The sequence below is a fragment of the Pipra filicauda genome, unplaced genomic scaffold (genome assembly GCF_003945595.2).
Source record: "Pipra filicauda isolate LSUMZ 115617 unplaced genomic scaffold, ASM394559v2 scaffold36_size6622888_pilon, whole genome shotgun sequence".
In the NCBI taxonomy this organism is placed as follows: domain Eukaryota; kingdom Metazoa; phylum Chordata; class Aves; order Passeriformes; family Pipridae; genus Pipra; species Pipra filicauda.
The window spans coordinates 3188087-3202623 of NW_024104498.1; the positions used below are offsets into that span (position 1 = coordinate 3188087).

The 14537-nt window shown below is 40.9% G+C and overlaps 1 protein-coding gene across 18 annotated transcripts in view; it reads left to right on the top strand.

The window, feature by feature from the left end:
* Positions 1-14537, top strand: part of PTPRF (protein tyrosine phosphatase receptor type F) — a 376508-nt gene that overhangs the window by 176966 nt on the left and 185005 nt on the right. For all 18 annotated transcript variants that reach the window (XM_027747288.2, XM_027747286.2, XM_027747295.2 and 15 more), the window contains exons 4-5: positions 2684-2829; positions 5554-5695. In XM_027747288.2, the coding sequence (XP_027603089.1) occupies positions 2684-2829; positions 5554-5695 (288 nt within the window). The remainder of the gene's footprint in view (positions 1-2683; positions 2830-5553; positions 5696-14537) is intronic.

Genomic DNA, 14537 nt, shown 5'->3' on the forward strand with positions numbered 1-14537 from the left:
GTTGTCTAGTCCACTTAACATGCATTTTTTACAGACACCACGGGTTTAGTGGATGGTCTGTCACACTTCTGTTAGCTCTCACTGAGATAAGTTTTGGGATTTGCTGTAACAGTTACCAATCAGTATAAAGATATGTATGCCCATGCCTGACTCTATTGTCCTGGGGCCAGGACTCAGGATTATAGGTTTGCTTAATTAGTACCTTCCTTCCATTTCAAAACTTCAGGGCATACAAATGTTTAAAATGGCTTTGTAGAAATACCCTTTCCCAGACTGAGAATTTGTTTTATATATATATGTATGCTTCTGTGACCAGTCTCGAAGGATTTAGATGGTTTCCAGAAACCGGTGTTGCTCAATTAAATGTGCAGGGGAAAAAGATTCATTGCAACAATGTAAATTCAAGGCAGCAGGTTTTTTAGGTTTTACTGCAGGTGAACATCCAGTTTCCTTTTGTTCTGGTTTTTAATAGTATTGATTTTTTTTTTTTTTTAATGTACAAAAGTAAAGTAAGTCCTCAGTGTACGAGCTGAGGAGTAAATATACAGGCAGAGGTCTAATTGCATTGTATTCTTCAAGGACAAAAGTTTTTGGATTCTGCTGTATTTGCCATTTGAAAAAATTACACTAAACTACACTAAGATCAAAGTAAATAACAGAAAATCAAAAAACCAAATCAGCTGCAATACAAGACATCAGCTCAGCACACTGCATAGCTAAACAGTCAATCACACTGCCATCACTAGCAGCCTGAATGGTAAATTAACATTTCACTGGAACAGATGAGAGGCGAATAAACACAGATATATGTAAATACAAACTAAGTAGAAATAGATATGATTATAGATGAGTAAATATGTGAAATCAGCATCAGTTAAGCAAGCACACTTAATAATTGCTTGCTGTCCATGTCAGGACAATGTGCCAAAGCCTTCAGACAGCAGCCATCATGTCTTAAAAGGCATTTTCTGGATTTTGAGTGCAGTCCTGGAGCTCCCTTCACCAAGGATGGCAAAATTCAGTACACTTTTGTGAGGAATTTCTGTGGTGAGGCCAGATCTGGGATATTGCTCCACAGCTGCTAAGGGAGAGGTATCATCTTCCAGTGCTCCCAAAGCTCTGCCTAATCCTTCCCTGAGCCACTGCGCTCCCTGCCCTGCTTGGAAAAGAAGAAAAAGGCATCTTTCTGCCACGTTAGGGGCCCAAATGTACTCCACAGAGGCTTTGGTGACCCTGGAGCTCCTTGTAGGGGTTTGGGTGCCAGTGTCTGGAGGCAGGGAGGGGAGTAAGGAGCAGAGCGTGGCCCCTGCCCTCTTCAGTAGCTGCTTCTGTCTGACTGGCTCAGCTGTAACTGGCAACTGCACCCATTGCATTGAAATCTCTCATACATTAGGAAAATGTGTTTAAAGGCTTTCTTTCTTTGGGATTGCTGGATTTGTATCCTTCCTAGATCAGGGAAACTTGGCCCTCGGTTTGTCAAGAGTTTAAAGCCCCTGGGCTGACAGATATCATCCCACTCTCCCTCAAGGACACGCTCGTGGATGTGTCCAGAATGTGAAGGTGTGGAGCCACCAGCAGCTCTGCTGAGGTCACTGGTGTGTTGTCTTGGAGTTGAACAGGTTTCTTCGAGAATGCTCCTTCCCACATACCAGTAGCTGTCTCTGACCTGTTTATAGGTCAGGTTGATCTTTGAAGTGGTTGATCAGAACTGTATTTGAATGTGGCCATAGTGTGACATGGAATGACATCATAGGTGGACTCCATTAACTCCCTCTCTGGAGTTAAATGTTTTAGCTCTTCACAGGGATACAGGATCATCAAATGCTTCTCAGTCGGACAAAGCAGTATTTCAGAAAGGTCCTTGGATCACTTAGTGCAAAATTTTCTCATATAGTGAGTGCAGAAATAAAATACAACCATTCAACCCGGATGCATAGTTTTAGCCATCTGAATCTGTCATGTAAATCCAGAAGACACAACTGTATTTTCATGCATTTTTTTATCGATTATTAAAATGTTACATAATACTGTTTTTTTTTTTCATTTTTGCTTAGTCTTTCAGGTTTGAATGTCACTTTGGTTTCTTTGCTGACTTTCACTTCTAGTGATTAGTTTCTTAGCAAGCGTAGGCCAGCTCTGCAGGTTTCCAGATACTTAGGCTGTAGGATTTTTATGTCAGTCCACATTTAAAATTAAACTAAAGTTTGTCATTTGTATACTTAAAAACTGTATCTGTTAATTTTTATGAACGTCATAACAGCTTTCAGTAAAACTAATGTCAAGGTATGGTACATTTCATAGGTTTGGTGTGTCAGCTGTTCTGTAATTTCCAGTGCTATGACCATGATATAAACCTGCAAAATCCATTTATTAAAAAAATAAACCGTAAAAATGGTTCCAAATTGTCATATACCTGAAGGAATGCCCAGGGGGCTGGGGGGAGACTTCTATTGCCCTCATTTATAGGCAAGCCAGATGGACTTTATTCATTTCAGGAAAAAAAGGTACTCCAGCAGAAACTCTGCTTGTCACGTTGCAGCCTGCACTGAATTTGTGTGGCCAAGGCCATTCAACCTGGATTTGCAGTAGGAGCACCAATTATCTTACAGTTTAGATTAACATGACACATTCCTTGCTTATCTGATGTTATGTCCTCATGGGGGTGATTTGGTTATTTTTCCAGGCAAGCCAACGTTTATGAAAGCTCCTGAAGATCAGATTGGGATTTCTGGAGGAGTGGCCTCTTTTGTGTGTCAGGCAACAGGAGAGCCCAAACCTCGTATCACATGGATGAAGAAGGGGAAGAAAGTCAGTTCTCAGCGGTTTGAGGTAATTACAATTAAAAAAAAAAAAAATAAAAATCCCAAAACCAAAATTTCGGTAATCAGTCTAATCCTTGCGGGTCTTAATTACATAATAATCACTTCAGCTTAGGTATCTCTCTGTCACTACAATACAGAACCCTAGAGCTTTAGAGTAAGGTACGTTTCCTTCCCTGCAGCAATGCAATCTGTAGAGCAGGTGGTGTCCTTTGAGCATGATGCTGGAAGCACACACATAGGACATCCTTCTTCAGAGGGGAGACTGGGGCTCACACAGAATTGGATGGCAGATAAGAGCTGGATCTAGAAGTAATTTTCAGTTTTCGTTGTGAAAATGTATAAGGCACCTCTTTGACCTGCTGTTCCCAGTGGAATTCAAAAGTGGGATGCCAAAACGCTGCTGGATGGCTTTCTAAGCAGTGGCCATCCCTCCCACAAATGTGCTTGAAAGGGGCACACTGAAGTCATCCTGAAGGGTGAATTGACTTCCCTGTGAACTAAAGCATGAGAGAAAGGAAGGGAGAAGAGCAAGTATCAGAAATGTCTTTGAAAAAGGGTCCAATTTGGTTCCTATTTTAAATGGCAAATACATCTTCACTGACTTTCTCCACCTTTTTCTCCGCTTCCCTTTCTTGGTGTTGGGCTCTTTTCTCTAAAACTGCCCTTGGAAATGTGACCCTTCTGCAATTCTGTGGCCTTTCCTCTAATCCCCTGTCTTTGATGTTTTTGCTTTTCTGACTGGAGCACAAGATGACTTTGCTGCCCAGAATGGATTGATTCAAGTCACCAGTTTTAATCATGATTTCGTATGTGAGCAGAAAACCTTGATTAAAGTAATCAATTTTAATCTTGTTTTACATTGTTATTTCTCCCTGGTAACGGTTAAGTTTTGTTGTATAGTAAATATTTAAACATTCTAATTTGTAAGTAGCTATAACCTTTATAGTGAATTTGGTGCTTACTGTGGCTGACCAGAGGGCTGTGCCATACTATATGCATTTATATGAGCAATTTCATACCTTTGTTCACATCAGTTTTGATACATAATTGGGGCATTTTTATTATGTCAGGAGATAGCGAATAATATCTTTGTTTTGCTAGATAATTATGAATTTTACCTCATTATTGAGCTAGTCTTAATTGGGGAAAAATTGGAATTTAGTTTAAATGAAAAACCCCCCTGAAATCCAAGTACACACGCTAAGTTGTGACACAGAAGATGTATCCATCGTTAGCAAATGAACAGCATTTTGGCCTTAATGTCTGTCTGGTCCTTAGTAGTTGTAGCTCCATTCCTATCCCACAGTGTTTGTTCAAAGGATAGTAAGGGCAAAAGAGCTTTTCTGCTGTTTCATCTCTTAGCTTTTTAGTCCTTAGCTTTTTAGTCCTTATCACTGAAGTGAATTAATCTCTGTAGCTGAATTTGTCTTGTTTCAAAATTTCGCAGTAGCCCTATCCTTTGTAAAGGTTTAGGATTTTGTCACAGTTTCATATTTAATTTTAAAATGAGTATTTAAAAAAAAAATAATTCCTTAAGATGTATTATGGTGCTAATCATATCTCTCTGTCTTTCTTTACTTGACCCCATATTAGGAATTTCTGCAAGCTGTTTCTGTTACTTGAAACAGAAGGACTATTCCTTCTGGTGTGAGGAATAACAGATTTTTTGGTGGTCTTGGTTACCTTTTGATTTCTTCCTATTTCTCCTGTCACTGCAGAGTCTTGTGGTGCACACTGTTTTTCTCCTTCCTGTTCTCATTCATTTGATCTTTATGCTGTGGGAAGAACTCGAACAGGCTTTTGAAAAGAGGGTAAAAGTTTTGCACGGGGGTAATGCAGGTCCTGGGCTGACCTGCGTGTCTGGAACGAGGTGTTGCTTGGTTTCCTCCATCTTCCCCTCCATTCCCAAGGGACAGGAGGAAAGGTTGTACCTTTCCCTCATGCTGTCACCAACTTCTGCCGTGCTTAGCAATAGGAGAAGGGTGAGTTTGGCAGTAACAATGGCCTGAGGCCATGCCTTCACTGCCTTGCTGTTAAGGAATAACATACTGATCCAGCTGCAAACTAAAACATATCTCTTTATTTCATGTATAAGTCAGAGTAATTCATGTAACAGCTTAGCAGGATGGATGGAAAGGCAATGATTTATTAAGGACTTAATTTATTATGCTGGGGAAGAAAGTGTAATTACATCACTGTTGATTATGCTGGAGTTGCAAAGTACCTGATGCTGAAGGACATTAAAACCCCTCACTGTCTGCTGGAGTTAGCATGCGCTGTAGGTACTCAAGGTTTTATTCAAGTTTGGTTACAGTTTTCCTGGCAATCCCACAGGAGTATATCACTCTGCTCTTCCATCAAGGTGAAAGTTGGCACTAAATTATGATCAGTGTGATTAGTAAAACCATTAGTGCAAATATGGCTCAGATGTTTTAAATCATCAGATCCACATCTTTATTACCAGGCTGATAATTTGTCAACCTTAATTGATCCATAAAGGACCTCATTGGATCTTCATTTGTTCTGGCCTCCTCAGAGGGCAGATATGTTCTTGACGCTGAAATTTTTGTGTTTCTGGACTTGAAACACTTGACTAATCGCACGGTAATTTTAATACTTACAGGGCTTGTTTTGGTTTGGTTTTTGTTTTTCAGCCTCTGCGTTGTTTTTGACTTCCAATGTTTGTTGCATAAGATACCAGTAAAGAAGTGCTTTCTTTTAATTTCCAAAGGTTATCGAGTTCGATGACGGATCGGGATCGGTTTTGCGGATACAGCCCCTGCGTGTTCATCGAGATGAAGCCATCTACGAGTGCACAGCCACCAACAGCGTCGGGGAGATAAACACCAGCGCCAAATTAACAGTGTTAGAAGGTAAGGGGGAAATCCTTGCGTGCCTTAGGTGGCAGGAGACATGGTTTTGGCAGCTACATGTTGATGTGGTGTTTCTAAATGGCACGGTGATATTCTAGCTTTGGTTTGGGAAAGCTGTGTTCTTCCTGCATCGTTTGCTATAATTTCTCCTAGTGATAAGAACCTCATTTTTGAGACAGTCATGAAAGGATTGCAGATTGTGAACTTTGTTTAAAGTGTTTTCGTTCTCTGATTGAGGTGTGTCATTTCTGACTCGGAGGGCTATCTATAGAGACATTTGTATACTTCCCTCATCAGTTTGCTGTGATAGAATGCCCATTTTTAGGGTATCTAAGTATTGTATTTGACAATCAGAAACTTAATCTATGTTTCTGCACCTTCTGGACTAAATCGGCACATTTCTTGAATAGATTTTCAGATACTCTGCAGGTTTTGAATTTGATGTGAAATTGAGCTGAGAGGGGTTTTTTTTTCCAGTGTACTCACAACTTGTAATTCTCCTTTTACAGAATAGATTTTCATCCTTGTCTGCTATATGAGCAAGTTTTATTTTGCTTGCTATGTTGTTTCTGCTAAATGAAATGTTTTGTGGTGGAACAGTTTATTAGATATAAAAGAGCTAGTGATCAGTTGATTTTTTTTTTGTGTGTATTTAAATGTCAGAATCATTGTCTGCTCCTAAGGAAATGTGGGTTTTTTTCGGCACATCAGTGTGTGCTATCATTTGTTTATATATAGGATTTTGTAAATGTACTGAGGTGTTACAAATCTGGGGCATTTGGCTGAAGGGATTTTTTCCCCCTTGCATTTACTAAGACAAGCAGGAAAAGGCTTAGGCAAATTGCTTAATGTTCGTGCATTGATGTAAAAACTTCTAAGGAATGAAAAACCTGGACTGTTCATTGTTTTAGGATTTTTGAACCAGAGGAGACTGGTTATACCAGTGGTGAGTGTGCCAGCCATACATGACAAGTTGCCTATTGTTCCTTGTTCTCCCACCCCCATTTATAGCACAGGGGTAATCATATTTTCCTCTCTGCTCTGTGACAAAGAATACATTAAACAGCTGTAATGTGCTGAGGCACCGTGGTGATGGGAATCACAGAAATCATTCAATACTTGATGTGATTCTGTATCTTGTTTCTGGAGGTGGGGCATCTTAAAGATCAGCTTGCTCTTCAGTAATAGTATTATTAAGAATAGGATAACAGGTGCTATAGACTTGAAAATTATTGGGAGACAAAAATCAGGTCCTTTTTGTTACCTCTTGCCTTTGCAGTCGTGTATGTGAATGCAGAAAGCTCTGTGGAGCTCTTTCAGCAGTTTACGTGCAGATCTGCATTTAAATGCGTCTTGCAACTGGATTTTTGTGATACTAGATACTTGAATACCCAACTGTTCCAAGTACATTCCTGTTTCCTTTGGTTGCAGTTGCCTTTATGTATCTTGGATATGTATGCACATGCACACATACGCTAATAATTTATTTGCTCTGTGTTAAATGTTCAAAGACCCACAGGGACATGCATTGCATAAAGGAGCACAACAGTATTTCTTAGCTCCATAGTGCTCCTGCTGATTTCCTGATGAGGTGAAACTCGCAGACCACCACATAAATAGGGAATGTTAGGAAACACCAGACACAGGAAAAGGCACGTGGGCACACAATTTAAGAGCCACAAGAGCAAAAGTCACCAGCAGTCAGGCACACAGAGCCTGCTTTTCTGATTGGCAAATTCCTTTAATTGGGAGTAATGCTGGTTGAACGTGATCCCATAAGGTCAAAAACGGTCTGCAAGCTGAGGGGCTGTGTTTTCCACTCTTAACTGAAGAGTATCGACCCCTTGCTGGACACTCTTGTAATAGGCAAAATTAAGAAACATTTGCTGTCTAACAGTTTGTATGTGCTCATGCATATAGAGTTGTGAGATTGATGGAGAGGATGAAGCGCTACAGGTGCCTTTTATGTTGGCTTAACTGACAAAGAAGATGAGTTCTGTTATGATGTATCTTCATTTAAGAAAAAGTGCATTATATTTCTCTTTTCTGAGACTTTCTGTGGGCAGTCATGTTATCTTATTCTGTGTTGTCTGCCATAGATTATGCTGTTTCTGCATTTTGTGAATATGGGGATTTTTTATTATTATTAATATTCCTTTGCTTGCATGTTGGCAAAATGGACATTGCAACTTGGTGCCCTGGTTGTGGTTATGTTTAGTCTCAATGGCTTCCAAAAAACAGTGGTAAGTGCCCAAACTCTCTTTCTAACATGAATTTTGTAGAGGTGTTTGAACATGATGCATGTCATGTGGAACCCTTGATACTCTCAAGACTGTCAGCTAGGATTGGATTTTTCCTCCGCTTCTGGGGTTAAAATAATTTCTGTAATTGGTCTCAGGTGGCAGTTTGAATGATACAGACATTCTGCACTTCCTTTCAAGAATTTGACTAATGCAGTGGTCCCTGGTGCATGACAAAGCTCTATCATAGACGTCCTCGTGGTTACATGCTGCTAAATACACAGCATGTATCGATTTTTACATTAAAAATCCTTTATAAGTTTTAATGCTTCTTCACAATTTGCTCTTGAGAACATAGGCCTTAACATTAAATCCAGAAGTCACAGTCAGGGTTTAGCAGGCTGTTATTAGATGTCTTTGTGGCTAACTAATCTGGAGCTTTATTTTATTTAGATTTCAGCGATGTTTCACAGATCAGAGGCACATAATCCTTTCTAATTGCCAACTTATTCCATGCTGAATATTAAGAGAGAAGCATGAGTCCAGTTTCCTGGAGGAATCAGGAATTCTCACATAAGTGAATCTCTTTTAACAGTTCAGTCCCCTCCTACCCCTTTCGTTCTTTGCTTCTTTGTCTCTTATTTTTCCCTTCTAACCGCAGATTCTGTTGTGACCAAACTACGTATACTTAATAGAACTGGAAATTATTTCTCCTGTTGATAGTAGAAGAAATAGACGTGCGTATACCTTCTCTTCTCATTTCTCCTGGGTAGCTGATAAGCTGAATTATGTATGAGTCATATTGAACATTTCTATCTTTTTTTCCAATTACGACCTGAAGCAGCACAGAAGTATGTTCCTGCCTGGCAGAGGAGGAAAGCATTGCAGGGCGGGGAGGGCTAGAATCAATAAGCTGACACACATTCTCAAGAAAAGCCTTGGGGACAGTTAGTGGCACTAACAAATTAATAAATATATTATTCAGTGGTAATGTTGAGAATTACAGAGCTTTTTAAGTAGGTAGGTTATATGAAATGTGAGTAGGAAGGATGCAAGAACGTAGCAGCAGGCTGATTGCAGGAGTGTCTGTGTGGTGTTCTTCCACAGGACTCCTTCCATGTTCAGCACTGCAGCTGTGTTGGGAAAGATGATGGTAACACTGTTTGTCTCTAGTTGCCTGTACACCAAAGAATGCCTTCTGTCTCTGGTTTCCAGCAGTCTCCACCCAACAGGAAGATAAAGAAAAGCAGTGGAAAAAAAGAGTCTTCAAAGGGCAGGCAGAAGTATATAGATTTTTTTTTGGGGGGGGGGAAAGAAAGGAGGCTCAAATACAAAGTACGAGTCCCTTCTCCCAGGGCTTTCCAACTTGGACATTCAGTTTTGATTTCAAGAACTGGTCCTTTAATGCTTTACAAGAAGTCTTTTTTCACTCCCCTGTAATCCAGAGCATACAGTCATATCCAAGTGATACTGAATATATTCAGTTTCATTTCCCTTTGTTTTTAAGTAGGTTAAATGAAAATGAAAATACCATCTCCAATTTCCATTCTAGATCTATGCAAATCCCCTATGCCTCTATCCCAGACTCCTAATCACGTGGTGTGTAGTTATCTGCCTGGAGAGTGCTGCCAGGCTCCACAGGAGAGCAGCTTCTGGTAAAGAGGACAGACAGAGGAGCCAGGAAAGGGTTGCTTGCACAGTGGGTTTCTCAAGGTAACCTGGGAAGTTAAATTCTCCTGGCTGGCTTTGTGCTGACAGAAGTTGGGGAAGTTTTGGAGTGTTACCCTGAAGGTAACCCTGGGCCACAGCCCCTTCAGAGGTGTACCTGCTGTGGCACAGACAGATCCGTGGCCACAGATGCTTCCAGATGTACCTGCTCTGGCACGGGCTTGTCCATGGGGGTGTCCTGTCCCTGCCTGGACTCATCCCCAGGCCACAGCTCCTCCAGTGCAGCAGCACAGGAACAGCAGTGATGCCTTGGCCATCTGCCAGCCCAGGTACATCACCAGGGCTGTTACCAAATGTTCCCAGGCATGGCAGAGTGAGAGGATAACCAGCGCAGCAAGAAGTGAAAGCAAAAAGTAACCTCTAATGAGCACCAGACTCTAATATACAGTAAGGCAAGCAAGCTCCATGGCAAGCACAGGAGCCTGCCAATTAATAGCTAAATAACAATAGCAGGTATAAATTCGATTTAGCACATTCCAGTCAAATCTGTCATTACCTTGAACCCTTTGAGCCCCACGTTGGGCACCAAAAAGGACTGTCCTAGTTTGACTCCAGCCAGCAGCTGCTTGTGCCCTCCCCCTTTGGTGGGGTGGGGGAGAGAATCGGAAGGGTAAAAGTGAGAAAATTTGTGTATTGAGAGACAGATGAAACAAATGCCACACATGCCAGCCAAACTAAACAGGGAATTCCTTCACCACTTCCCACAGGCAAGCACCTCCAGGAAAACAGGACCCCATCACACGTAACAGTTGCTTTAGAAGATGAATGCCATCACTCCGAATGTGTGTGGTCCCTCCTTCCTTCTCCTCCGCCAGGTTGACGTGCTGAGCTTGGTGTTGTATGTCAGGGGATATCCCTTTGGTCACCCGTCCTGGCTGTGTCCCCTCCCGACTCCTTGTGCACCCCCAGCCCACTCGCTGTGGGGTGATGTGAGAAGCAGAAAAGGCCTTGACGCTGTGCAAGCCCTGCTCACCCTGAAACATCCCCGTGTTATTGACACTGTGCTCAGCACAAATCCAGAACATAGCCCCATACAAGCTACTATGAAGAAAATGAAGTCCATCCCAGCCAAAACCAGCACACCTAGAAAGTTCCTGAGTGCAGCAGCTGTCCCGGGGTGGGAAGCATTTCTACCTTATCGTAATTTGCTGCTTACTGAACCATGTCATGAGCTTAATTTCTTTCACCATCTGCCAGTTGAATTCCAGTTCCTGGGGTTACCCTGTTTGAAATGCTGTAAATGGTAAACATTTGACTGTTACAAATGATTTCTGCAGAGAGCTAGATCTCAGAAGGCCTGAACCAATATGCCCTTTTTGTAAACATTCATCTAAAAGTGATTTTTGTCATTGGAATAGTAAACAGAAGTTAGCTATGTTTAATCCTTGTTAATGTTTGGTTAGTTACAAAAAGGATCAGTTGGATCACTGTACTTTGGCTCATGTTTGTTTTCCTTGCTTTTGCATCATTTTGCCAAGAAGAATTTCTAGCTATGTGTTATAAAACTGAAACAATTATAGAATGGAAATTGAATCTATTTGCATGTGCTCCTTCTGATTGTGTAAATAAATTAAGGCTCCCTGTACCCTGCTGCTCCTGAGATTGGTACTGTTCTCTTCATGTCTCTGGTCAAGAGAGGACAGGTCTTTTCTCTGCATGTTTCATGTTAATTAAGTGTTCCAATTTCCTTTAGTCTCTTCTGGGAAGAAAGACTGCTGTGGTCCTACTGCAGAGGTCCTACTCCTGTTCTTAGGTTTCTACTCAAGCAATCAAAATCCTTTCTGGAGGAGGCAGGCAGTTAATGGACCTCTGTAACCATTGCACTGCCAAGAGCTCCAGCACAGTGAGTCTCCTCGTGCTTCACTGCTTAGGGAAATGCCATAACATAGAGCACCTATCATCTTAATCCAGGTGTGAAATTCCTAGTTCTTTTCATTATATTTATTTGCTTTCAAAGATTGACTTCAATAAGAACATTAGTCTTGCTCTTATTTTTTATAACACATGACAATATTTTCTTGGCTGTGAGTGTAAGACAGAGAAGTAATTTTCTCAGGTGAAGAAAAGTTTTAAACTGTTGTTGGTCTCTCCTTCAAACAGGAGAGTCAGCAGATCTTTAGAATGTATCAGGCCCAAATGCCATAATTTCCATTTCTTATCTCTGTTTAAATGATTAACTAATGGAACATAACCATGTAATGTATCCATGATATCAAGTTTCCTCAGAAGACTGCTATGCACTAAGGTTAACATCTAGGTTCATTCCACAAGTTTATGAAGCAAGAAATAAAACCTTTGAAAAGTTTTATATGAAATATCACAGAGTTAATGCCAAGCTGAACCCTTTGGTGCTGTGCACTCCCATAAAACCTTGTGTCTGAAAAGCTACTGACCTCTTAATCTTGAGCACGTTCTTCTTTTACAGTAAATGGCTGTTTCTGCATATTACCTCCCAAATGAGGTCCTGTGAAATTACATCTGTAACGGGGTGGGATGTTGTCACATTCTTGTCAGCAAAGTATCAATGATATTGCGGTGCCCAAAAGCAGCACCCATGATTCAGGAAGGACTGCTCAGATAGAAACAAGTGAACTTTAAGTGTCAAAACAAACAAGAAGGAAGTATATTCTACAGAACTCTGCAAAAGCTCAAACACAGGTTTCGTATTGCCAAGTAGCCTGAAGTTCTAAGTGTGCAGTTGTAATATTAAGTGTGCAGTTATAGCCTGTTAAAAGACTTCTCAGAGCTCCTTGCCTCACGCAATTGATTTATTCCAAGTTTATTTAACAGTTTATAAGTGCTGACTTTGGTACTGGAAATCACGTTCAGCTAAGAATTTTTTTGCCAGTAGCAGTTGTCTCCATTCTGTTTGCTCCATTTCTGAAATCCCTCCTGAAGATATTCAGAAACGAGGATGTTCGTTCAGAGCCTTGTGGCGACCTACTGTTATCTTCTCTCTGTTACAAAAATTAATAATTGAGTCCTGGGCATTATCTTCTCTCTTTTCTTGGGCTCAGGGTGTAGAGACAGGTTGCTTCTCACTCTGTGTTACCTTACAGCTTCCTGGGAGATTGTCTTGGAAAGTGTGTCAGGCTGTTCTACTGCTGCTCCGCTGTCAAAACGTTCAGCCTGTTCCAATAGGTAAATGAGGCACAAGCAGATTAGTTTAACTCTCTGGCAGGGATGTGCTCATGCAGGCAGGTTCCTGTCTGGCTGGGGAGGTGTCCCCGTGGGTTACCATATCCCAGCTGAGACTAAGAATGGCCAGATGACTGCTTCTGCATCTGTATTCCAGTTTGAAATCAGACGGGTTAGATTAAATTGTCTGTGGTTTAAAACTAATCTGTTTTGACTCGGTTGGAACAGATCATCGGTCCCAGCTGGGAGGCAGCAACCACCAGTGCTGCCTTTCACGTCACTGCAGAAAGGCTGGCAATTCCCATGTGCCCCGATCCCCGTGGCCACAGCCACGTCTAGACAGCTTAGACAGGACTGGGATTTTGATGGTGTGGGTAGGCAGTAAAGCAGGGTGGAAACCTTGGCTCAGGCTTAGGCTAAAAAGAGCATTAGTCTAAAAACAGCAGGAGATGGGAGCAACAAAGTGAAGGCTGCAAGAGGAGATGTGTGTCCCATAAACTTTTTGTGTTAGGTGTTATCAAGGAAGAAAAGGCAAAAATAGCATAGGTATAATGTAAAAGATTGTAAATCTCAAAGTAGATATGTTTGTTAGGAAAATGAGTGTTTAGGTCCTAGTTTACCAGAAAGTGGCCAAGTAAGCCTCGCCTTGCAGAACAATGAGTTTCATAGGTGATCTGCCAGTCTTTCTTTTTGACTCTCCCGGTCTCAATGGTCCTATTTTGTACCTGTTCCTGTTTGATTTCAGGGACTTTTTTTGAAAATGCCTAACTAGAGATGTGCACACAAGGAGCCTTATAAGGGCCTTTTCAAAAGCACTGATGAATTCTCTGGATTTTGGAGATAAATTGTCAGATGTATGCTAGGATCATAGTTGCTTTTTTCATTCAGTTGATCACTGTCTAGAATAGCTTCTCTGCATTTCTCTAATGCACACCCACGTTTGTCTCCTCTCCTCTTGTTTCCAAGCAGTATGTGCCAGGCTTACAGCAAAAATTCTAATTATTTCTTATGTTTGTTCATATTATTCCTGTCACTTAAGGTTATTTGGCTCTTCTTACTTGATTTTTTCGACTCTCGTGTTTATTTACAGCATCTCCACAGCACTGTCAATTTAAGACCCACCTTGTGTGCAAAGGCTGTTAATGCATCTCCTAATTTCAAAACTGATGCTCAAGGAACTCCTTGGTAGGGACCATTATTGCACTACTAATAAAGAAATAGCAAACAAGAGAGTGGAGTTGATTAGGTGTCAGTGAGCCCTGATTTGGCTCTAAAAATGTTTATTTGGAAATAACTAGTCTTAGGCTGGACCTGGTGAGTCTCAGATAATAAAATTACTGGCAACCAGAAGAAAATATTTTTTTTTTTTTATGAATTGTGCATGCATGGTTCTAGAAGTCTTTCAGAGAAGGAGAAAAACAGACATGAAAATCCATAATTGTAAATTACTTGTTTTCTTATTGTAAAAGTCACTTTAATGGGAATTTATTTAATTCATTTGGGACAGGCAAACAAGAACTTAGTTCCTTCAGATAGTTTGCGTAACTGTAACTGTAAACCTTGTCAGAATAACCCCCCTGCATTTCTTGTCAGATTGAACTGGTCTGCTGATGACCATCAGAAACTAAAATAATAGGTCTTTATCATCAGATGTTTCAAAAGACCTTCCTTACTGCTGGATCTCTTTCAAGATGCCTTGTTCTGAGAGCGTCTGTAGCAACCTGTTATTGACAGAT